This window comes from Balaenoptera borealis, assembly GCF_965194805.1.
Source record: "Balaenoptera borealis genome assembly, chromosome: 10".
Lineage (NCBI taxonomy): Eukaryota > Metazoa > Chordata > Mammalia > Artiodactyla > Balaenopteridae > Balaenoptera > Balaenoptera borealis.
The window spans coordinates 101,427,149-101,453,660 of record NC_138874.1 but is presented as its reverse complement, the minus strand read 5'-3'; the positions used below and the strand labels follow the sequence as shown (position 1 = coordinate 101,453,660).

General features: G+C 39.8%; 1 protein-coding gene across 20 annotated transcripts in view; it reads right to left on the bottom strand.

The window, feature by feature from the left end:
- The window catches only part of VTI1A (vesicle transport through interaction with t-SNAREs 1A), a 424,543-nt gene that overhangs the window by 162,940 nt on the left and 235,091 nt on the right, over positions 1 to 26,512 (bottom strand). For 4 of the 20 annotated variants that reach the window (XR_014249268.1, XM_082408498.1, XM_082408509.1 and 1 more), the window contains 2 exons: positions 25,565 to 25,660; positions 21,940 to 22,067 (listed from right to left, as the gene is read on the bottom strand). The exons of 9 other annotated variants lie outside the window; for them this stretch is intronic. Coding sequence is in view for 6 of the 11 variants with exons in the window: in XM_082408498.1 (XP_082264624.1) it covers positions 22,055 to 22,067; positions 25,565 to 25,660 (109 nt within the window). In the remaining 5 variants the exon portion in view is untranslated. Of the gene's footprint in view, positions 1 to 6,463; positions 7,940 to 21,939; positions 22,068 to 25,564; positions 25,661 to 26,512 lie in introns of those variants that run through there. 7 more of the 20 variants (XM_082408502.1, XM_082408501.1, XM_082408508.1 and 4 more) reach the window with 2 other exon arrangements.

The following is a 26,512-nucleotide window of genomic DNA, read 5'->3' as shown; positions in this document are numbered from 1 at the left end:
TTGTGGATTCTAATTGCAGAGCAGTTCACCATTTTTTTTTTTTTTTTAATCAGTAAGAACCCATTTGAAAAGTGCATTATTTTCTCTCTAAATTAAATAGAGATGTTCAGTTATCTGGATTCCACCTGGATAGAGTTCTAAATCTATCATTAATTCTCTGTGACCCACATATTTCACCTCTTAGGCTCTCAGTTTCCTAATTTGTAAAATGAGTTAATTGGACAAACTGATCTTTAAGCCATTTTCTAGGTATGACTCTGGGACCACCAATATCTGATATATTGCTAATCAAATTGAAAAAAGTATCAGAAGTAAACTGATTCCTGAGAGCAATTCAATTCTTCTATAATCCGGAAATACTATCATTGTAAAAACAATGTCTTCAATCTGTAAATTTGTTTTGAAAATTACTCCCTTTAGGAAGATACATTTATTTCCAACTTAGTTCTGCTAGCCACATTCCTAAGGTGAGGTAACAGAATTTTAAAACACTCAATAAAAACAGATATTTCTCCAAAGAAGAAATACAAATGGCCAATAAGCACATAAAAAGAGGCTCAACATCTTAGCCATTTGGGAAATGCAAATCAAAATCACAATGAGATAGTTCCTCACACCCACTGGGATGCCTGTAATCAAAAAGACAGACAATAACAAGTGTTGGGGAAGATGTGAAGAAATTGGAAGCCCTATACATTGCTGGTGGGAATATAAAACAGTCCAATCACTTTAGAAAACAGTTTGGCACTTTTTTTTTTTTTTTTAAATTTTTTTATTTTTGGCTGCGTTGGGTCTTTGCTGCTGCATGCGGGCTTTCTCTAGTTGCGGCGAGCGGGGCTTTCTCTTGTTGAGGAGCACGGGCTCTAGGCGTGCGGGCTTCAATAGTTGTGGCTCGTGGGATCTAGAGCGCAGGCTCAGTAGTTGTGGCACATGGGCTTAGTTGCTCCGCGGCATGTGGGATCTTCCCGGACCAGGTCTCGAACCCGTGTCCCCTGCATTGGCAGGCGGATTCTTAACCACTGCGCCACCAGGGAAGCCCCATTTGGCACTTTTTCAAAAGTTAATCTTAGAGTTACCATATGACCCAGCAATTCTACTCCTAAGTATACAGCCAGGAGAAATGAAAACATATGTCCACACAAAAACTTTTAGGTGAATGTTTACAGCAGCATTAGTCATAGTAGCCAAAAAATCGAAACCTAAATGTTTACCAATTAATAAATGGATAAATAAAATTTGTATATCCATACAATGGAATATTAGTAGGCAACAAAAAGATATGAAGTACTGATACATGCTACAACATAGATGAAACTTGAAAACCTTATGCTAAGTGAAGGAAGCCCAAAACAAAAGACCACATATTATATGATTTCATTTATATGAAATGTCCAGAATAGGCAAATCCATAGAGACAGAAAAGTTGTTTAGTGGTTGTCACGGGCTAGTGGGACATGGGGAATGACTGCTAATGGGTACCAGATTTCTTTTTGGGGTGATGAAAATGTTCTAAAATTGATTGTGGTGATGGTTGCGCAACTCAGCGAATATACTAAAAGCCATTGAATTGTGCACTTTAAATGGGTGAATTGTATAATATGTAAACTGTATCTCAACAAAGCTGTTAAAAACTCAGAAGCACATAATCATTAAATTATAAGGATCAAGGATCAACTCAATTTAAATCAAAGTGCAAAAAACACATGTGTTTGTATAATAGTATTCTACGTGGATAACTGCTGTATATATTCAACTGCTTTAAACCCATTTTTGCATTTGGATCATTTTTCAAGGCGGAGCTGAAATTTAAGGAAGTAAATTGAATAAACAAGGCTACAGCAGCACACAAAATCTACTTCTTTTATTTTATGCTACCCAGGATTGACTCAGCGGTGTAAAATGCCATTTAAAAAAAGAATGATGAAATTTGAATGAGAAAATGTATTTCATCGTGGAAGATAAAAGTCTTTCCTTCTCTACAGTGAATACAGGTAATTTCAGAAGCAGCAGCTTCTAATTATTCACTGCTGAAAAGCTAAAAAAAGGTTCGTATTGAAAACAGTGACCTCCAGTTTGCTCTGTGAATGAAGGCAGACACAAATTCTCATTTTCCTAGAATCCTGGTTGATAACTGAGTTGGGAAAAGCACGCATTTCTTCATTACAGTGCAGTCGACTGTTCATTTAAATAACAATAACCTGCATAAAAGTCACAAAAGCATCATCTAGCAATTCCACTGTGTTGAAATGCATTATTAGTACTAACAATGCCAAATAGAGTAAATAAATGACTGTCTTCTTATTTTCAGCATTATTCCTGATTACTTAGCTTTATGAAAGGCTAGCATTATTATTACTAGTGCATTCAACACCTTGGTCAATACTGTTTGCTTGGATAACTCTTGAACTGGAAGGGATTTTAAAATAGAGCTATATTCTTTTCTAGGTTATCCAAGGGCGAAAAAACCCCTCCAATCCATTGCTCATGTATCATAGATTTTTAACAGAAAATATTTAAAGAACTCAACTTCTGTTCACTATATATGTGTAAAATCTAAAAGTCCTCATTAAGATAGCACACTTGCAATAGTACTTATTTAAAAATGTAAAATTTACATCAATAGTTTAACTTTACATCAGAAAGTTTCCTACCAAGAACATGCTAATGCTTCAGTTTTTAAAGTTCCTTAAGCTCAAAGTCTGGGCCCTTTTTTTAAAAACTTTTTTCTTTTTTTACTCCCGGAGATATCCTGTATGCCACAAAATGCTACTGACCAACCCTGTTGTAAGAGCACCATCAATCTATCCAGTGAATGGCAAATAAAAAGACAGATTTGAAATCATTCACTCCTGAGGCTCAAGTTTGCTGTGGTTAGATAAAAAGGGGCCTCTCAGGGAAAGATATGAGCAATATTTGGATTTAACAGTGCCTGATTAAAAAGAATGAAATGATACCATTTGCAGCAACATGGATGGACCTGGAGATTATCATACTAAGTGAAGTAAGTCAGAAAGAGAAAGACAAATACCATATGATATCACTTATAAGTGGAATCTAGAATATGACACATATGAACTATTTACAAAACAGAAACACACACACAGACGTAGAGAACAGACTTGTGGTTGCCAAATGGGGGGTGGTGGTGGGGGAGAGGGATGGAGTGGGAGGCTGGGATCAGCAGATGCAAACTATCATATACAGGATGGATGAACAATAAGGTCCTACTGTAGAGCACAGGGAACTATATTCAGTATCCTATAGTAAACCATAATGGAAAAGAATGTGAAAAAAAAATGCATAACTGAGTCACTTTGCTGTACACCAGAAACTAACACAACATTGTAAATCAACCATACTTCAATAAAAAATAAATTAAAAAAACAAACAAAACGAGTGCCTGATTGAGGTATAGCTTTCTTGAAGATGGGGCAACAGGGTATATATGCTTATAAAGTGTTATCATCATAAGGGGAACACCACACACTAGAGTGATTGACTCTCATTCAGACAATGGAGGTGTTTTGGTTCTTGTGTGTGCACTGAAGCCTTGGATTCTGGTGTGGAAAGGGAACTAGAAAGCTTTCGGGCAACAGCAAAATGAGTGAATTAATATTTAGGTAATTTAAAGGATTGCGTGAGCAGAGGAAAATGTTCTTGGAGGGTGTGCGGCACATTATATTTTCCTAAATTGGCGACAAAATATTCCCATCCCACTGATTTTCCACAACCGTGACACCCCTGCCTCAAGAGGCGGAGTCTATGTCCCTTCCCATCGAAACCTGATGGGCCCTTGTGACCGTCTTGAGGAAGAAAATGCAGCAGAGGTGACACTGTGTGACTTCCTAGGCTAGGTTTAAGAAAGGCCACACAGCTTCTGCCAGTCTTGCTCTTGGGGCTCATCTTTGGGGTGTCTAAGCTGGCAAGTCTGAGGCTCCACGCTGTAAGGAAGCCCAGACCAGCTCACGTAGACAGACTACATGGAAAGATTAATAAAGCGATAACAGGAGAAAGTCCCAGCCAGGCTCTAGCTACTGCTGAATCCTATCTCTTCCCAACTGTTCCAGTTCTGGGCTTGATCTGAAGGTAACCTCATGAGAGGTCCCGAGCCAGAATACCCAGCCAAGCTGCTCCTCCACTCCTGACCCACAGAAATTGTGAGAGATGACAATTGTTGTTCTAAGCCGTTCCCTTTTGGGGTGACTCGTTACACAGCAACAGGTAACTGGAAGAGGAGGAAAGGAGACCCGAAAGGTGAGTCATATCATAAATAACACCAAGGGCATATGTCATTTGGAGCCAAGGCTTTCAAACCATGAGCTGTAGACACGCAGATAAAAGTAATGGAGAGGGCTTCCCTGGTGGCGCAGCGGCTGGGAGTCTGCCTGCCAATGCAGGGGACACGGGTTCGAGCCCTGGTCCGGGAGGATCCCGCGTGCCACGGAGCAACTAAGCCCCGTGCGCCACAACTACTGAGCCTGCGTTCTGGAGCCCGTGTGCTGCAGCTGCTGGGGCCCGCATGCCTAGAGCCCGTGCTCCGCAACGAGAAGCCACCGCGGTGAGAGGCCTGCACACCGCAGCAGGGACCCAGCACAGCCAAGAATGAAAAAAAAAAAAAAAAAAAAAAATGTAATGGAGAAAGACTCCTTCTAAATCACCAGGTAAAACCCCAACTCACTCATGATTCAGAGCTTATAACTCCTCAGCAGTGGGTCAATGGCCCCTCTTCGTGGAATCTCTGGATTTTCCATGCGGGGGAGCTTAGGGCAGCAAAGGGTAGGAGGGAACCTGCTCTGAAGCTGCATTTACATGGCAGGGGCAGTCCGCTTACTCGGGCAGTGGTGGCAAGGGGCTCATGAGATGCGTAGGGAAGCTACAGCCCCTCTAAGGGACCCACTGATTCCCACCTCACCTTTTTCACTAGTCAGTAAAACCGAACAGTGTGTCGCTTCCGAGCACAACGTATCATTTTCATGCCTCCATTTCCCCGTTTTCTCTTCTTTGGCTAACTTGCGCTTACTCTGCAGATCTCAGGTTGGGCATCACCAAGCCCAGGAAGGCCGACAGGGCTAAGAACTCCTTGTTCTATTTCCATTTATAATAAAATTCCTGTTTAGGTATGCTTTCTTACTACACTGTGTACACTGAGAGATGGATATAAATTATTTATATTTGTATCTTTCGGCCTAAGGTCTGCCTCGTCACAATAGCTGGTGCTCAATTAATGTTTGTGGAAATTAACATGTAAAGACAAGTTGGCTTCAAAGGACGAATCTGATGACAGTGTCTCCATGCTCTTCCCTGATCTCAACTAGAAATCTCTCTCTGTCCTGTGAACTCCCAGGAAAACACTGCATCAGAATTTCTTTCATGTCACCTTGGATCCTCATTCTCCCTACCTCCCACCTGGGGTCCATCTCTTTACCTTGGACCACATTACATGGATTCCTGTAAGATCCCCTTTCCAGACGGTCCACTCCACGGGGGCAGGTTTCTGGGCCAATCCCCATCCCGAGTGCTGAGAGCGGCACTTCCTATGCTGGAGGCGGGTTTGGTAAAGCATGTGTCTTCCCTGTCTCAGTACACTTACAAAGTCATTACTGACTCTGAAACCTCTTCCCTGGGGTTCGCAACTCTGCCTCCGACAAGTCTGCAAATGCACTCGTCTTACATATGTTCAACAGGCGACATCAAGATGGGCTCAAATGATGTGGCAGGACAACCTGCCAAAGTCCTCAGAAGCTTGAAGTAGGTCATCCTCAGGAGCAGTAGCTTTTCATCTACCCAGCAGGTGTGTGTCATCAAATAAATATCATAAAATGTCTTTCAGACAGGAACAAATATCTGGCGGGGAAACAGAAGTACACAGGCTCACTGACTACTGGTCTAGAGGTCTAGACGGAGAGCGTGAGATGTTTTTTCTTAACATATGGAAACCAATATTTTTATTAACGAGAGGATTTCAACCCCACTATTTATTGTCCCCCTGTCCAATCACCTGCCCCATCCACTAGTCCCAATTTTATAACTTCATTTACAAAGGTTTTAACAAAGGGTATTCCTGAAACCCGGCACCACAAAAACGCATTTTCCATGAAACGCTGTGATTTAAAAATAATCATAATGATAGGTAAGCTAATTTGGTTTACTTGGGATTATCTTTCAACCCCTCCCCGTCTTTTTAGCATTTAAATTAGTCATTAGTGTATCTTCCTTCTTTTTGCTGGGAGAGTTTCAGGAGATATTAAAATTCAGTAATTTGTGGTGGTTCATTTTTGTAAGATTAGGGAGAACTTAACAATATGGTACAATTTGTTCTTGAACATCCTTGAGCCTACCCCATCATTACATGCCAAATTACCAGGTATCATTGAAGCTGAATAGAAGAAAAATACACACCTGTGGTTTAACCCAACTTCAAAGTCACGGTTACACTTTAAAAGAGGAAATATTTGAACTCAAATGTGGATATGTTTTGGATTTAATTTTATGTACATTACTTATAATTCCCAAAGCCAAGGATAATTCTAAGAGAACCATGAACACAGTGTACATCATGTGAGATTGAAAAATTGGCTCATAATTATTTCAAGATGAATTATGTAGATCAATACAATTTTTTACTCACATGAAGGATGTCCACTAATATTTTCTGATCTCGTAGTGTTTGCCAGACACTCAGATACCATTTTCCTGACTTTACTGCACCTGAGCACCATCTGAGCTAGTATTTACTTAACTGTTTTCTGTACGTCAAGTTGAAATTGGCCTTTTAAAGAAAAAAATTCACCTCCTCTCAAGCAATAATAACAGTAAAACCATGAGTTTGATAGCTACTTAAATTTGTTCTTTTGGACAAAAACCGGGTAAAAGTAAAAGCTGCCCTGCTCAGAAGAGGCATGACAAGTGGCTGATCCCTTCACCCGATAAATATTTATTCAGCACCTACTATGTGCCAGGCCCTCTTGCAGATGCTAGGGTTATAGCAACAAGCAAAGCAAAGTTCCTGCTCTCACGGAGCTTACTTTCTATAGATGTAGATGCTAATAAACCAGGAAGTATATAAAGCAATTCCAGGGAGTGACATGTGCTATGAAGAAAAATGAAGCAGGGGAAAGGCACAGAGTGATGAGGGGGGATTTGGGCAGAGATCCAAGACAGCATGGAAACCAGTGGGTTGTCCTAAGCAGAGGTAAAAGTCCAGAGTTCATAATATTACCTGTCTCCGTTTCTACTCTTACAAAACTCAGTTATGTCCCAAGATTAAGTCTTAGTGTAATTTACCTTCCTCAGACTGCTTTCCCTGGAGATTGTCTTTCATGGGCTGTTTCCACTGGGGACTGCATTTTTGGGACAGACCGGCCCGGGTGGGGTTACAGCGAGGAGAATTAGACCATCAGAGGTGACAAAGGTGCTGGGGTGGGGTGGGCAGGAAAGAATGGAAGAAAAGGGCTGGGCGCCACAAAACATGGAGAGCATCAAAGACCTCTTTTGCCATTTTGCCTCTTGTCTTAGGGTAGCAACCTCTTAGGAAATTATTTCATATGCCAACCTTGGCATATAGACATGAGTTGTTCAGGACTACTGTAGCATTTTTTTCCCCATTTAAGGTGAAAGAAGCTGGTAAATATGCTTAGATATTTCCTTAAAAATCTGACTCCTGGTTTATCACTGAAAACATCATCGATACTCTAAATGAAACATATTAATAGAAGCATAGTCTGATTTGTAAATAGACGTTTCACTTTGTCCACATATAGTTACTTAGGTTCCTTGGAGGCTGACTGCAGGATGAGAACCCAGCTGGTATCAGGTTTCAGACAAGGAGAGCTGAGTTCTTAAGGCTGATGGACGTGACTGGCTGCAATCCTGGCTGAGACTTGATAGTTGTGTGACTTTGAGCAAGTGACTGAACTTTGCTAAGCCTCAGTTTCCTCATCTGTAAAAGAAAATAATAATGCCTCCCTTACAGGTTTGCTCTGAGGGTTAAATGAAATGAAATGAGATAATGATTATACAGCACTTAGCATTTCAGTGCTCTTAAAATAAATGGCAATTAAGATGACAACAGCAATCATGACAATAACGATGATTAAGAAATCATATGCGGGACTTCCCTGGTAGTGCAGTGGTTAAGAATCCACCTGCCAATGCAGGGGACGCGGGTTCGATCCCTGGTCGGGGAAGATCCCACGTGCCGCAGACCAACTAAGCCCATGCGCCACAACTACTGAGCCCACGTGCTGCAACTACTGAAGCCTGCGGGCCTAGAGACCATGCTCCGCAACAAGAGAAGCCACCGCAATGAGAAGCCTGCGTGCCGCAACGAGGAGCAGCCCCCACTCGACGCAACTAGAGAAAGCCCGCATGCAGCAACAAAGATCCAACGCAGCCAAAAATAAATAAATTAAAAAAAAAAAAAAGAAATCATACTCAAGGTTCTCCAGTTCTGAAACTGAGAAGGAAAGCCCTGGTCTCTAGGTTCCTAAGAGGCTTAAGAAATAAGTGAGCACTATTACTCTACTGGGCTGGTGAGTGCAGCGCAGTGGTCAGAGAGAGATAGGAACTGGGGAGGGAGGGGTCATCCAAGTGGACCATGAGCTCAGCCTCCACACCCAGAGGTTCAGAATGGGATGGGCAGGGGGGGCCATTCCAGGCAGTGTCAGGTAGACATGGAAAGAGGTTCCCTGGAGCTAGGACACGGGTCCCGTATCACGAACACAAGATAGGAGTTCAGTGGAACTAAACTCCTGAGTTGACTGGAATGTGTCCCTCGCAGTCTGGGCGTGGTTGTAGAGGCCTCCTCATCTTAGATGCACCTTTTGCTCCACTGAATTTTCAAGGTGCTCAACATCTGTCACCCCAAATTTAAAAATAACAAAAGGAGAGCACATCCTGATGGTCTGAATCCATTAAATCTGCATACAGCACAATGAGATGCTGTGTAATCAAAATCCCTTGACCTGGCAGCAGTCTTCATTAGCAGCAGAAGGAAATCAGTTCATGTTTGCGGGAGGGAGGGGTGGAAGTGAAATGCGAGTGGAAAATCAGGGCGAGGCAAGCCTGTCCCGATGCCAGATTTTCTTTATAGGCCACGTGTTGCACTAAGCACAGCTTCTTTAGAAAGGGAAGTGCCTCTCTGCTCAGTTTCACATCTCCACGCCATTTATTCTTTTTCCTTTCTTCCCCTCTGGATTATACCTTTAGTTGGATTTATATCATTAAGGTGGATTATATCATTTAGTCCACAGATAGTTACTGAGTCCTACTGTGGGCCTAGCAGAGAAATCATTAAGAAGATGAGCATTTCCAGGAAGACTTTGATTTTTGTAACTCCATAGTCCACGAGCTTTTACTAAAAATACATGTTGCTTCTGTATTGGTCCAATCAAAGGAGGTATGCAAAAATAAATTTAAGTTGCTGACTGGATATAATAATATAATGTGACACCTACCACTTTCTGGCTGGTGGTAGGTCACAAACAGAGAAGCAGCCTGGGAACCAGGAGATTTAGGTTTGGTTACTAATTTGGTGACTCATTCAAATGTTGAAGGAGTAGTGAGGGGCTTCCATTCCCTACATTGGACTTATCTTACTGGGCAGCTGTGAGGACTGATCAAGCGATGCTTGTAAGTGATTTCTACTTCCCTGAGAGTAAGTGTCAGATGTCTTCAGCTGGAGAATGGACAGAGAATTGAATAGGATAAAGAGGGACAAGGATTAAAACAGAGAACCACAAAGAGGCATCTGGATAGTAGGAAGGACTGAAATGACGCCTGCTGTGTCGGTTTCTCTCAAACTGTAGCCTCGATCAGTTTGGAGAATTCATTTTCTGTTGTTGTCCCAGAGGACAGCCTATGAGCTGTAAACGACATGGCAGAAAATAAATGACTCAAACAGTCATCACTTTGCTGGCTTACTCCCCATCTTGTTCCCCACAGGATATGAGGTGGCTTACGTGAACCACACCAGTTGTTTGTGGAAGGTCACTGGTCTTGGACTTGACTTTGCCGTTTACTCACTGTATGGCCAGAGAGTAACCTTGAAGCTCACCAAGCCGGTGGACAGTGCATGTGGGAGTGATTTAGCAAGAAGAATGTGCTATAGATACATCAGGGGTGATTATTATTTATAGCAGGAATGCTTTTCATTTAATAGGTTAAATAAAACATGGTAAACAAACAACTAAAAAAAAAAAAAAGCACAAAGTTTGACCTACACTGACATGGACTCCAGACCTTAACAGTAGAAAGTTTTTCTCACAGTAAGCAAAGCCATGATCTGGTCCTAAAAAACAGTACATTTGTTAAACTGAAAATGCTCTAAATTACTCCATGGTCAGGGCTATTCTGCACAATCTGATGATTTGGGATTTCATCAAATTAATGTCACTAGATATGCCTTCTAATTAGGATAAAATATTTGAAAAGTTAAAAAAATGAGGCTATTCATTAACTCATTGATTTTCCTACAGATTGGGAGCCTGAATTTAAATGATACCCAAAAATATAACTAGGTACACTCAAAGAGAGAAGAAGTGGTTGTGAGTCTTTAAATGGAATGCAGTAGTTTAAAATGCTATTACTATTCAGAGTCTCTGAGAACATTAAAACTGCCCATTAAATGAAAATCTAATAATTGGCCCTACTGAATTGTGACATTTTGTAACCTGTTCAGAAATGCAGAAAATTGTGGAAGAAAAGTTCTTTTGAGGCAGAAGTTGATTTGCAATGCAATATTATTCCAAAAGCCAAGGTCCCCATGCTCATACACACAAAAGAACAACAACGCGGAATGACTAACAAAGCTGAGGAAGATTCTGGAAATCAGAGCTAAGGTGTACAGCTCAAGACTCTCCAAGGTAAGTTATGTTACTGGCCTGGAAAAAAATCAACAGGCAACGGCACGAGCTGAGAGTGTATCTCAACTTGGAACTGGCCTCTCTCTGGGCATTGCTTAAAGACATAACCAAGATAGGTCATTCCGTGCTTTTATATAAGCCACCGGCGATCTCCAAACTTACTCTGCAATATCACTAAATAAATAAAATTTAAAGACATTAACTGGAAGAGAATTGATAGTTTCAAATCAGAGGTTTAAAAATTCTCCTGGGCCAGTGGTTACCAAGCATCTTCTATGTGCAGGCAACTGTGTCCAGTACTTTGAGAGTCATACATGAGAGATCTGCTCTTGCTCTCAAGGAGTTACCGTGTGGTAGGGTGAATGCGACAGGCACTGACGGAAGTAAAACACAGGCATACTATGTAGATACATCCACAGGGGCAGTACAATTAAAGCAACGTGGAGCCCCTCTTGTTGAACGGATCCAGAAAACACAACCTGCTTTCTTTGAGGATGCAGCATGGAGCCAAGATGCTGAAAGATGGGTGGGATTTTGAAGGGGGAGATGGGACGGTAAACGTCCAGGCAGGAGGATGCACAGGAGCCAGGGAAGAGCATGAGGCATGTCTGGGGAGCAGGAAGGATTTGGGTCTGGCTGTAATGCAGGTGACGAGAGGGCAGGGTGGCTGGGAAGGACACAGAGGGACCACAGAAGCCTGCCCAAGGCACCGAGGGACAGTTCTGTCTGAAGACAGACACTGTTAGGGGCACTGGGAACTAGGATAAAAAAAAAGTCTTCATCCATGAACTCTTTACCTATAAAACTACAGGGCTCCATTTTTTGGTCCCTTTTCTGAGGTGTTTGTCAGCAAAGCAACCAGAAGCTGACAAAAGAGGAGGCCCTCCAAAAGGGAAGCAATTACTGGTGACTAAAAGGAGATGAAGGCTAAGAATAATCAGGAATTTATTTATTTATTTATTTATTTATTTATTTATTTATTTAGCCATGCCATGTGGCATGCGGGATCTCAGTTCCCCGACTAGGGATCGAACCCATGCCCCCTGCATTGAAAGGGCAGAGTCTTGACCACTGGACCACCAGGGAAGTCCCAGGCAGGAACTTAAAAGGAGGAAGGTGATAGAGCCAAAGGAGAAAATATGCTGGAGAGAAGGTGGTCTAATCAGGAACGTGATGGTAGATCCTCTCATCTACCTCCCTCACCCCCCAAAGCTAATCCCAAAGAAAACCTACTACAGAAATTTGAGGGCCAGCAAGCCCACGGTTTAGAAACAATGGGGTCAACCATGGGGACGGCACAAACTTGCGAGCTCTGGATTTCTACCCACAAATTAAGAATTGTTCTTTGCAGTCCCATGAGGGAAACTGTGTAAGAAACATCCTTTTAGGAGAATATTTCATGTCAAGGGGAGACGTTCACAGTAAATTGCTAAGTGGGAAAGGCTACAAAATGAATACCTATATACACAACATGACTTTTGTATAAATATGATGAGTAACACTTATTGGTATATTTGGCCATCAAAAACTAGATCACCAAATGGTGGAAATATTTTAAATATGCCATGTCATGCAAAATTTCCTTTAATTCTTACTTGGAATATTCAGTGACTTTTCTAGCAGAAGTACTGCATAATGCTTCAGTTAGTATGCAGAATACATCCTTTAGATCTTATCTCTGGTAAGAAGAATAACTAAAACAAAGAATCCTATCAATGATGTAGCTGACATGGCATAAAATATTAGAGATGAGTGTTTGCATTTTTACCACTTTCGGGAAAATAGTCCTCTGGGTAAGGAATGCACAGAGTCTTACTTGAAAAAAATGAAGCATTAACACAGATATTCTCATGCTCACGTTAACTCTTGTAATTAATGTAACTTGTTTACCTAGACCTGTTACTCCAGTTATTTAAATATGTTCAAGCATAAATTATGAATTCTGCACATCAGGGTATGGTGGAGGCCCAGTCTTTTTAAAAATACAAATGTTTCTGGGTTCTTTTGTATTTCAACAAACCCACAGTACGACACATACTGTACACACATACTACAGAATTATTCTATTTTGCATGTGAGATTACATATTTTATAAACCTGGCTTAACACAGTGGAAGGATGGGTCTAGACGTTTATATGAGAGAGAAGTAATGACTTCATGTTTAACCTCTTGAATGTTATCAGGAAAGAACTGTCTTTTTAATTTTATTTCTTTTTGGCCGCACTGCACGGCATGTGGGATCTTAGTTCCCTGACCAGGGATCGAACCTGTGCCCCCTGCAGTGGAAGGGTGGGGTCTTAACCACTAGACCACCAGGGAAGTCCCTGGAAAGAACTGTCTTAACGGGAAAGAAAGAAAAAAACTTTGGGGTGAAGAATGTTATCAACCTTTTACCTAAATAAACTTCACCGGGAACAGGGTTGAAAAAGTCCACCATAAACTTAATAAAGTGCAACCAGGACTACAGCTGCTAATTCTGGTCTGATGTTTTACAGCTGACGGTAGAAAAAAAAAGGCAAAAATGTGAACCAAACAGACTTTTATAAGCTAAACCGAGATAAATAATTCTGGCAGACTCTATATTCTTTGTGTTAAAATACATAACCTGCCAAACGAGGAGAGTAACTTAAAACATTTTATTTGGCGTAACAGGAATCACAGACAAGTTTCTAAAACTTAAAATGCCAATGAAATATTCAATTGTTTGTAGGTAAAATATGCATAGAAAAAAGGCGGGGAGAATGCATTCTCAAGTGTTAACAATGGTTCAGTAGATTATGAGGCTTAACAGGGAGTTTTATTTTGTGCTCTATACCTTGCAGAAGTGTCAAGATATTCAATAAGAAATATGAAATTAATATTTTTTAAATGTGTAGGTTCTTCTGTTTTGTATTACAAATATTTCAATAAACCCATCATTTCTTAATATAAGAAAACTGTGGGAAATATAACAAAACCAGAATATTCTGAAGTCTATTTTAAGCAAGTGGGAATAACACGGCAAACAGTGCCTTGTGTACAGGATGAAAATTTCCATTACTTTAAAGAAACGTTGGCTGCTGGTCTGCTTCTGGGGCGGCAGAGCAGGTCTGGGTTTGGGACATTGCATGACAGGTAGGGGTGAGGTTAGGCTACTCTGAAAACACATGAAAGATGGGTAAGTAGTGGATTGGTAGCAGAATCCAGGTTTCTTTAGGGCATATCAGTTGTAAGGGAAGCAGTTACGGTTCAGAGTGGGAAAGGCCGTACGTAGTATGGTGGGAGATGACCTGGAGGGAATGAGGGAGAAACACTTCCAAGTTTGGGATTGACACGTAAACACTGCTATATTTAAAAGAGATAACCAACAAGGACCTACTGTAAAAAAAAAAAAAAAAAAAAAAAAAAGATTAAAAAAGAAATCCTTTCATGAGGGCCAATATATGTGAAGTAATAGCTCTCTTTTCAGCTTAAACTACAGACTGTCTTCCTTCAGTTTAGTTCGAATGACAAAATATTAAAAGTACAGAGACCAAAGTCGGTTAAGACTTACTAAGAGCTCTCCACCAAATGAAACAGGCATCAATGGCAGAGGCACAACGGTTATTTAATTAGCACACGTTGATTAATTTAACCCATGGAACCAGTCTCCTGTTACTGCTAATTTTGTTTTTGAAGTCAAATGAAACAAAGTAGCTGAAGAGTAGTTAAACGTGTCCAGTCTCTTCATCCCTAAGGCTTATGAGGACGGGTAGCCCTCCACCACTGAGGTGTTCTGAGATGTTCTCAGGAGGTGGTGACTTCCCCTTAAAAACCCGAATACCAATGGGCCTGTTAGTAGCACTTTCCCTAAAGAGACACGTGAGAGAAGAGTATAATTTGTAATTATTTTCAAATATTCCCTAAGAAAGTGAGGATGGTCTGTTAAAAAGCTTGCGATGGAAAGAAATGCTAGGCTGTATTTGTGACACCTTGCCTAACAAGAAAAGCAGTAGACAGAAGATTGAGGCGTATAGGTACACCTCATTTTTTTGTGCTTCACGGATATTGTGTTTTTTACAATTTGAAGATTCGTGGCAACCCTGTGTCAAGCAAGTCTACTGGTGCCATTTTTCAACAGCTTTTGCTCACTTCATGTTTCTGTGTCCCATTTTGGTAATTCTTGCAATACTTCAAGCTTTTTCATTTTATTATATTTGTTGTAGCGATCTGTGATCAGTGATCTTTGAGGTTACTACTACGACTCGCTGAAGGCTCAGACAATGGTTAGCATGTTTCAGCAAATGAAGTATTTTTTAATTAAATATGTACATTTTTTAAAAGACATAAATGCTACTGCACACTGAAGAGACTGCAGAATAGTGTAAATGTAATTTTTATGTGCATTTGGAAACCAAAAAATTCGTGTGACTCGCTTTATTGCAGTGGTCTGGAACTGAACCTACAGTATCTCTGAGGTATGCCTGTATTTGCAGGTTAGCAATGGTTTTGAAACTTGGAAAAAAAAAACTTTTTTTTTTTTTTTTTGATAAAACTTTTCTTCAAGGATTATTGACACGCCCAACAGAAGATCAGATTAACATGGAGCTGCTCCAGATAGAATCCTGCTTGTCTGGTCTCTGCTTCCTCCTTGGCAACCTTTACGTGCATAAGCAAAATTTTAGGATTCCTTGCAATACAATTTGAGAATCACTATTTCACAGCATCCCTGGGGGATACTGTGCATTGGCTCATTCCATACATTTCCGGATCCCTTTTAACAGCTTTCTTTGACTGGGAAGGCTAGAAACCTAAAAACTACATTTTTGAGATTCTCTTGCAACCAACCAGGTTCCGGGTATCACCCAGGTTCTGCAAGGCAGATGTCTGGGCAAGACTTGGCAAGGGAATGTGAGCAATATGAGGCACTTGCATGGGAGGAAACAGGCACTTCTGGTAAATGTGTGTGTGTGTGTGTGTGTGTGTGTGTGTGTGTGTGTGTGTGCGTGTGTATAGGAGAGGAGGTTGCATTTGGCCCTTCTGGGACAGCTTTGGTAGAGATTGTGGAGTCCGGTTCCTGTATCCTGGGTGCCATTCGGGGTAAGACTGCAGCAGTGAGCAGTCCCAGGAGAGTCCGATTGGTCTCTTCTGCTGCTCTGTAGCATCCAAAAGAGCTTCACCGGCTTTCCTAAGGACTCTATACGCTATTCTAATAAATCTCTTTCTGCTTAAATTAGATAGATGATTCTGTCCTCCTGAATCTAAGAACTCTGACCAAGACAAGCATCAGAAAATAGACCCTAATTATCTCATTGCCTCATATGAAGTATCTTCCACATCTCCCCATGTTTGCATCCCTACTGAACCTAGCACTATTTTTATCACATAGATACTGAATAAACATTAGTTAAATCACATCACTATAGCATAGCATTATGCTGGATTACTTTTAACATCATTCAGCTACTTATTAGATCGTGAGACAAGGTCTAAATAATGTAGGGAAGACACACCTCAATAAGCAAGGGGTTGAACCACTATAATTTTTAACTGTGTGCATTTATCGAGGTAAAGAAAGCAAGGCATTAAAAACAATAGTCTCAATTTCTCGTCATTTGGAGGGGAACAGAAACAAGTCAAAAGCTGTCTTTTTAAGATATAACAGAGAGACAGACAGGAATGTAAAATTATTATGGTGATTGGCAACAAATCTGAATTTGATCACTGTAGAATGACATACTTAAATTTCTATGTCTTGTCAAAAAATAACAAGAAAAAAGAAAATGAAAAAATGGGCCCTTTAATCTTTAAAAATAATATCAGCATGGTGTCATATATATATATATATATATATATATATATATATATATATGAGTATTATCTAAGTATTTGATTACTGACAGCTAGTTTTCTTCATTTTGGAAAAGACTATGTGAAAGGACTTCCCTTTCCTACATTTTATACACAAACTATTTCATTTTCTAAAAGTGGTTGGACAAAGGGTCAGATGATAACTTTAAATATTTAAACTGGTCACTGACAGTCAAGTAGTGAGGAACTTCTCTAGTTTATTGTTAAGTATGGACTGCCTTAGAGGTAACCTTAAGTACATGGCACGGCTTCCTAATGAGTTATTAGTTATGAAATTATGAAGTAATTTAGAATTTTAAATAAGACTGGAGAATAGACTGGGGTATAACAAATTAAAAGCACCGTAATTATGCAATATCATGAGATGTATTAGGTAGTCATGCTATGCATATATCAAAAATACATTAATAAAACGAACATATTAATAAAAAGCTAAGTCTGGCCCTTTAAGACCTCAACACTAATTGGAAAGGATTTTGACAGAACATCCTGAATAACTTTCATTATATCAGTTTTGGCAAGCTATTTTTCAGCTACCTAAATGATGATTATTTCTACACTCCACAGTGCATCTATCAAAATCTACGATCTGAAAAATATCATTAGTGAGGATGAGTGAAGTGGCAGTTGTTCAAATGGTACAACCTGAATTTGAATTTATTAGTGTGATGTAGGTGATATGTATGGGGTGTTTTATTTTCTGATATTTTCCCTATATATTGTCCCCTTAAGATATATCACACATTTACATGTTGTACATTAATTATATATGTTATGCGTTATATTCCAAATTCTAGCCCTATTTTTAAGGTCACGCATTCAGATCACTCTAAAAACTCTTCCCAAAGTGTGATGATTTAATGGATTTAATTCTTAAAGAAAAACATTTCATAGCAAGGGCAGATTAACCTCACAATGAAAACAAACACATCCAGTAGTAGATATTATTGGTGAAAAGTGTAAAAGGTATAATTTTGCCTATAATAGCTTACTCCTGTAACCAAGACACAGATTTATCCATCTTTGCTTTGTTGTTGGGCTTAAAGTCATTGAAAATTCAAAGAACCAGATCACTACTTAGTTTAAAATAAGAAAGGTCTAGCCAAAAAGCAAGTCCAACTAGTTAACACCAGAGAGTACCAAGTGCCTATTATAGGAATACAGTTTATTAAGGGTAAAGAAAACCCCAGGCAGCTGTGTGACATATTAATGCCTTTAACTATTCTTGATTTTAATACTGAATTTGGTTCCACTAAAGTTCTCCCCTTGAGGTGAACTGTTATGTGTATCTTTTTCATAGATGGCCATTGGTGCCATGCTTGTTGAAGGATATTATTCTGTAAATACCTAGGCTTTAACTTTCACCAAAATGGAAGCCTTACTCAATAAATAAGCAACTCACCCCAGGTCATGAAGTTAGATATTAGAAAAAGGAGGATATTGCAGCCGAAGTTGACTGTGCCCCCTTACCCCACTCAAATTCCCCCAGACAAGGAGGCCTTTACTTCCTGGTTCTTTTAGTTGGGGTCTTGACTCATGGACTTCATATACTCCCTTTTCCTTTTCTCACTGAGAAGAAAACTCTCATACAGTATATTCATGATCATGCTGCTACGGTATAAATTAAGTTTATGAATGATGTCCTTCACTTATTGCCCCTTTCTCTCACACAGTGATATTTGTAACTCACGAGCTGTAGGATTTCCAAAGCTGAGTGATTTGTAATGTAATACTTCTAGAATCTCCAGAGTAATTTCAGCATTAGTTACAAATAAAAGTTGGCTCTCTGCAACTCTTAACCTTGGGAACATGAACCTTTAAGACTTGGAGATCAAATACCAACATTCCCCTAGGACTGCTGTACACATCTGCATTTCTGGACATAGGACTTTTTTTGTTCCTAATCAAGTATAATCTCACTTCATAACTTCTACTTTTGGCTCAGTGCTACCTAGATTTCCAGGCAAGCAAAAAAAATGAGGGCTGAGGATTTTGTGCTTAGAGGTTTGGAAATTTGGCAAATGTTACATTAAAATGGGAGTATTTGATCTTGAACCTCAACAGAGTGAAATTCAGTTAAAACACAAAGAAACCAAAGTAAGGCTTTATGTATTCCAAATCTGCACCTGTATTTTGATGTTGCCAGGTATTTGTACTAAGAATTCTGTGTACAGGGCAAAAGGGAATGAAGAGCCTCCCAAATTTTCCTCTGGGATCTTCCAGCCATTTGCAGTAATCACTAATTCTTGCTTACATCTATGAGTCAGGCATCCAAGTGTTGCTATTCCTGGCTGGTCCTGTTCTGTGTTTAAATGGTCTGATTGTTAGTCTTTGCATCTGGGTCCAAACCAATTTCACATGGAAAGTTAGTTCAACGATTCCAATCACCTTTAAGTTATCCTTAAAGACAGCTAAGAAGATAGCTTGAGTTATTAATATACAATTATGAAAACTGCCCTTCCAACTCACCAAACTCAAGGGTGTCATTCTTCATACAATTTCCTAAATATTGACCTTCTAGGATCCAGTCAATGAAGTAGAGTTTATTTTCAAATAATTTAATTTAACATCCATTAACCTTCTTTGGGACCTGAAAGCCATGGAATTTAAATGATTCTTATATTCAGATAATTATGAGAACAGGTTACTTGTAAAAGAACATTTCCATGAAGATTTAGCCAGGCAGCACACTTTATAGGCCTGAATTTCATCAAGGTGGGGGAACAGACTAAATGTGGATTTAATTTACAAATGTTTTCATACAACACCCATAACTTTTATTTCTTGTTATGTTATCCATTCTATAATGTTAAAAAAACAAAGAAACAAACAATCACATAGCAGCATAACCAGGAATTATTAGGGGAAGACTATACTTCATCCAAAATTGACTTATACAATAGCTGTAGTTTGTCTATGAACTCATTTATTGTTATTGGTTGAGAGCCAATATGAGTAATGGATAAAAAGCATGGGTTTTATTTGGAATCAGGCTTGCTCTACTTCTGTTACTTATTAGTTCTTTGACTCTGGTTATGTTCATTATGCTTTTTAGACCTTAGTTTCCTCATCTGTCAAACTGGTTACTGTAAAGATTAAGAGAGACAATTTACTAAAAAGTGCCTAGTATAGGCTGGCTCATAACTATTTCTCAATAAATGGAAGTTACTTTTCATTTGTCAGTATCTTTCCTCCTCTGCAAGCTCTTTGATAGAAAGAGCCATTTCTGGTACTTCCTTGTACATGTAACAGGACTTAGTCTTGTAACATGGTAGGAAAAACACTGCCTGTAGATGTCAGGGGACCAGCAGTCAAGCTCACTACCTGCTGGCTATGCAATTTCTGGCAGAGTTCTTAAGATGTCTGTTCTTAGTTTGCCTCTCTCTGGAATGGGGATATGCTTACATCCCTCTCAATGTTCTGATAGGAACGTAGAAAGATATGGATTTGTAAACTGTAGAGCACAGCTTAGATTTAGGTTATTGTCACTCTTTTATTCTACTTAAATTAAGAGTAATTAAATAGTAATTTTTTAAGCACTTACTATGTGCTGGACGTACACAGTGATTTATAAGTGTTGTATCATTTAATCCTTACAACAACTCAATAAAGTAGGTACTGTCACTATTCCCATTTTTCAGATGAGGAAACCTAAGCTGACTCAAACTCAAGCAGTCTGGCTCAGAAGCCCACACTCTAAACCACTGTTACATATAGAATCCTATAATTTTAGGAGGAAGAGACAACCTTTTATGAATCCACCAATGGCAGGTCTAGGGGGTCAGAGTGACGAGGAGGCAGTCACCTTGCCTAAGAGGATGGCAGACGCCACAAACAAAAAGAAGAGAGAGGATCCAAGCAATCAGACTCATGTAAGCAAGGCGAGGTCACAAATTTTCCATTTATATTCAGATTTCTGCAACACAAATACCCCATTCCTGTACATATATTTTCAGCTCTGCTGAAACTGCCAAGTAAGATGTAAGAGAAAAAACTCAGCTAAATTCTACATCTGGCCATGAGTAAGACTTTAGAGTGTGGTAGTTTGGGAAAATACAAGTAGACTGGCCAGGGCGAAAAACAATACTTTGTGACATGTCACACCCTTGGGCTGAAATATTCGAAAAGGCCACCACTCGGGGGTGTGGTAGACACGAAGGACCATGGCAGTGGTTACCTCCATGAGGAATTCTCTTCTCCAGACAGACTGAAGGCACACAATAGTAGACGTCATCTTGTAGAAAGAGCTGTGACTTTACCGGGCACCAGTCTTTGGCTGAAGGCTACGAACCAATGAAACTTTAGAACATGAGACCCAAGACAATACTCTGCCTGTGTTCAACAGTGAGAGCTCAGAGAGTGTCAAAGCATGTGTTTAAGCATATGTGAACAAAGGGCGTAAGGATGTGTGAGACGGGTGTTAAAACATCAGTTCAAACATGTGTTTAACCATGTGTGAGCAAAAGGGTGTTAAGCCATGTGGTAAAGCAAGTGTTAGAGCATATTCGATTACAAATGTTTCTCATTTGGGAGCTTAAATTATTTTCTGCCTAATCCAGTGTTGCTAAGCAATAGTTCTGTGTTGTCTTAACGGAACACAATAAATTATTAAACTTAAAAAAAAAACTGAAGTTAGAATTCTTTTTTCCCATCTTGGTTTCATCACAAAGAATTTACATCTGTAGTTTTCAATAAACATAGTGGTGTTCTGCTAGTGTAAGCAAAAACCGGGGTAAGGCTCCCTATGCAGGAAGGCAACAGTCAGATGAGGGTAAGGCGCACTCTGTGGGCTGAGACAGTATACAGTGTTTGGTAGATCCAGTGGCATATTAGGCTAATCTCAAGGTTTGATAAACCACATAGTCACTGACTGGGGGTGACTATCCCATCTAGGGCACCATGCCACAGCTAGGATTCTGTTTTTTTATTTTCAATTTTTAAATATCTCGAACACTGCTCTTGAGAATAGGAATTCTGACAGTTCTTACTAACAGTAAAATGTGATAGACACCAGCTTTAAGGTTTCTCTGACATTACTTGCTAAATATATTAGCTTATGTATCTTCAATGCTGCTGGAAGCTTCCCTTCCAAAGCAAATGAATCCTCTTATGTTAAAATGGGAATGCACAACCCTGGATGTTATTTTAAAAAGAATGAAAGTAGACAAAAATCAGAGTGTACTAGCGATACCTTTCTGCAGGGTAAAGAAAGAGAGTTTAAAACAGATACACATATACTAATACAGGTAAAAAAAAATCAGGTAACTATTTTATTTTCTTGTTAGGAAACAAAGCGATAAACAAACTAAACCAGTAAACCTGTTTGAGCCCACTCATTTCTCTGTTGGGAGTGGATATATCATCAAATATTCTTCCTTTAAAAAAAAAGAACAAAAGACAAGTAAAAGATCTGCAGGCTTGTGTTTAAATTCCATTTCCTAAGCAGTACTAATTAACATGGCTCTTTCTGCTAAACTGTAGAATGATATGTGTGTAAATGCTATCTGATTTTACCTATGAAAATATTTTTGATCATTCTGAATAAAGAAAAATAGATATAGCCATTAGAATCAAAATGTTGCCTTCCCGATCACCTTTTGCCTCGAGATCATGGAATGTTTTACTGAAACAAAAACTGGCAAGAGAGAACCAAACAATTAAAGCTAGTGTCTTCTGTCAGCCACCCTTGTAGCAGAGGTCAAAGAATTTTTGAATACTTCTCTCTTCCCGTTCACTTGTGTCACTTAATGATTTGTTCATGCGGTTCAGTACAAACTCAGGAAAATACAATTCCTCAGCAGAAAAAAAGCACGGTCCGTGGTGCTGTGACCTGACTCTCTGCTTAAACAAATTCCAGAGTGCGCACTGACAGAGCGATGATGATTATTTTTCCTTCTTGGAGACAGCCCAAATTAAGAAAACTAAGAAAACAGAATCTGACCGAGGAAATGATGGAGGAAGGTTGTGCAGAGGCTTTCTTAGTTTATGGTTAACAGTTTTATTTTTATTTTATTTTATTTTTTATCTTTTGGCCTCGCTGTGAGGCATGCGGAATCTGAGTTCCCTGACCAGGGATCGAACCCAAGCCCCCTGTAGTGGAAGCTCGGAGTCTTAACCACTGGACCACTGGGGAAGTCCCAGTAGTTTTATTTTTGACTAAAACAAATATACTGATGAGCAAATTCATTTCAACAATCCCATGTTTCTTCATTATTAAGGTGTTTTATTTTCAATAGTGTAAAACAGAGAATGCAAACCATTTATTTGCTGTCAATACTGAACACACCCTGATATCTGAAGCTATTTCACTGAGGTTAGTCTCCAAATGCATGTAAATCAGGCTCAGGAAAAATGTCTGTACTACAGAAATGATAAAACATCCCTAAATCTCATGGGTTGGAGGAAAAGACTACAGAGGGCTGTGCTTTTGGGTCCTCCGAACCAGCTGCAATTGTTATTGAAGGCCCCCAGCCTCCAGTCAAATAAGCAATAAACATACCCCACTTTATAGAAAATAGAAGAAGATAAACAGCCCTGGTGGAGATACTGATCTTGAGATAATACTTCTGAATTTGAGATAATACTTCTGAATTTGAGATAATCTGAATTTCCCTAGATGTGCTCATTTGAGTACACATAATCATTTTCCTTAACTTATACTTTTCTCTAGACATGAAATGCTCAATAAACAGAACTCACTAGAGGCACGTAGAGGGAAGAGGCTCTTTCTGTACAAATTCCTCCATAGAGCATTTTGTACAATGTTAAGTAGAGTAATATAGTACTTAACGAATCTTGCATAACACTTCGTACTTCTAATCAAACTTTTCAGAAGGCAGCAAAAATGATCAGAAACATAATTTTAGCCTCTTCTGCTTTCTATTTGAGTGACCATCGTTAATCTCAGTGGACGGGCCCTGTGTGCAGTGAGAGGGCTCCCAGAGGAGTAAGTTTTCCCAACTTCACACCGTGGGCGCTCCACTCCAGGGCTGTGGGTAGGTGACACGCTTGCCCAGTGGGCACACAATGCATCCTCAGTGTTCTTCCCCTCTGCCTCAAGCTCTGTGCCTTGCCTGGAATAAGCCTGCCAAAGATGCTAAACAGTGTAGGGAGGAACTGTCCAGAATAAACTGGCGCCATATTTGCAAATGTGTGTTTAAAGTAAAGCTAGAGAGAGTTTGCAATGTCCCAAATCGAGCCTGGCAATTGCTCTTGAGGTTAGTACCACTTCCCTTTTTATGAACAAAACAACCTTAGCAATTGTGGGAAATAAGCAAAACCAATGCAAATAAACCAACAAGATAGTTTATCTTTTTCACCTTAAACATTTAAAAAGTATATTTTTTAAAGGCTTAAGAAAATTAGATGTTTTTAATATAAGTACTTATGCCCCTTTTTTTCTACTCAATATGTATATAGCTAATGCTTACAGAATCAATCAACCCCCAAATTAGAAATCTTTAACTTTTAAAAGGCTTTATGTAATTAAATGCTAATGCTTCAATCTGACATTATATCAGTAAATACCATGCAGAAAAGTTCAAGGTAGGTACTATGCTAAGATAAATATTTCTCTAAGTCGCAGCTTTTCATTTCTGGAGACCAATGGAGAGACAAACCTCAAAAACATTTCATGTGTTACATTTCCTATGTAACTGAACTCAGTGGAACATTAATTTATAAGTTTTAGTCTACTGATCTACTGTGGAACATTTGCTTTCTGAGATTAAGATTGATTATTTTTTAAAGATTGAATCATCAAATTTTGTTTAAAGGAGGTTAAAAGTAAAAGCTTGCTCAAAATAATGAGACTAATCCTGACATCTACAGGCATGCTTCCAGACATTAGAAAGTTTTTCTCTTAAATGTGTTTCCTTCCAGATCTTTACTAAAATGCAGGGGGTTAAGTCGGCAAGGTTTATTATAAACCAAAATGTCGTGGCTCACCTGTTCTTTTGTTTGCTTGTTTGTTCGCTCGTTCGTTCATTCATTCACTCATTCATTCATTTATTCATTCAAATACTTCCTGAGTGTCCATTCTGTCCAAGGAACTAGCGAGGCACAGGGGGTCTAAAGCAGAAAGTTTTAGTCCCTGCCGTCAAGGAGCATAAAGGCTTTCGGGTGTGACAGAATAAAGCAGACAAGTACGGCACAGAACTAGTAGGGTGGGAGTTGGGGTGGGAGGGGATAGCCCACACTAAAATGGGTAAAGCACTTTAACTTCGGAATCAGGGATGCCTAGTTCCTCAGCGGGGCAGAGACTGAAGAGCACACATGATCCCAGGAGGACCCTGCATGAGTACAGAGACTGCAGGCCACAAGGACCTCCTATGTCTCCAAGGGTGTTACTTAGGAAAGAGTAACATGGTCTTTGAATTCACTTTTTGTCCTTCCTCTGGGAAACTGAGATGATAATTTGATCACTGCCTTTTGCAATCACCATTTTCTACTTGGAAACTCCCTCTTAAAGTTCTTTATATTTTCCTCGAGCCTTGTGTCAGGTAAATGTAAAACCGTTTTACACCCCCATCCCTACCCCGTTCCACCTTTAACATTAGGGGAATGAAATGAAAATAGTCAGTCATTTAAAAAACTTTTAGGAGGTAGAAAAACTGGCATCACTTCACTTCTATATGTTTTGGTGCTTCATTATGTTTTGAGACCATGTCTGAGTGCTTAAGTTCTCAGAGGTTGGAAATCAAAGTGAGAGAAAATAGCAAATGTTTCTATTTGCTAATGGTATTTCACTTGTGATAGCGAGAGAGACATTCATTCATCAAACATTTATTGAATGCATATTATGCACCAGGCACCAGGCTTACTGACACAGTGCTACAAAGATGAAAGCCAGTCCTCCCCTCCAGGGACTCACGGTCTAGTGGGGAGATGGGCAGGAACCCCACGAGTACAGCACAGCGAGGGTTCCCACGGTACCGTGTGCGGACCGCTGAAGGGGCGGGAACTGATTCTAGGCAACACAGAGATGATTACTTTTAATTTAAAATATTTGTTAACACTCAACATTATATTAAAAATATTTAATTATGCATTTACTTTAACGTGAAAAAATGCATAACCAACACATTCGAACCATGATTTCATGGATAATACTCTGTGGGATAAAGCTAAAGAATATATTTAAGTTTAAAACAAAAGTGTGCCAATTTAGGGGCTTCCCTGGTGGTGCAGTGGTTAAGAATCCGCCTGCCAATGCAGGGGACACGGGTTCGAGCCCTGGCCCTGGAAGATCCCACGTGCTGCGGAGCAACTAAGCCTGTGTGCCACAACTACTGAGCCTGCGCTCCAGAGCTCGCGTGCCACAACTACTGAGCCTGCATGCCACAACTACTGAAGCCCGTGCTCCTAGAGCCTGTGCTCCGCAAAAGAGAAGCCACTGCACTGAGAAGCCCGTGAACCGCAACGAAGAGTAGCCCCCGCTCGCCACAACCAGAGAAAGCCCACACACAGCAACGAAGACCCAACGCAGCCAAAAAATAAATTAATAAACTTTATTAAAAAAAAAAAGTGTGCCAATTTAAAGAAAAATAGCAGTGGAGATATTAGGCAGAGAGGACCAAAAAAAAAAAAAAAATTGTGATGTACTACTCTGATCACTGAAGTTTGGGAAATAATGCAGTTCCATGTGGGTAAGTCAAAAAGGATGCCATTTTACAAAGTTTGGAATCCTTATGGTATGTTCCCTGGACTAAGTTGCCATGAGGCGACTTATGTTCTAGGAGGGCACAGGTGAGGGAAGGGCACTAATGTGGCCTGGGGGATTCAGAGGGGTTTCCAGAAAGAGGAGGCTTAAAAACGACAA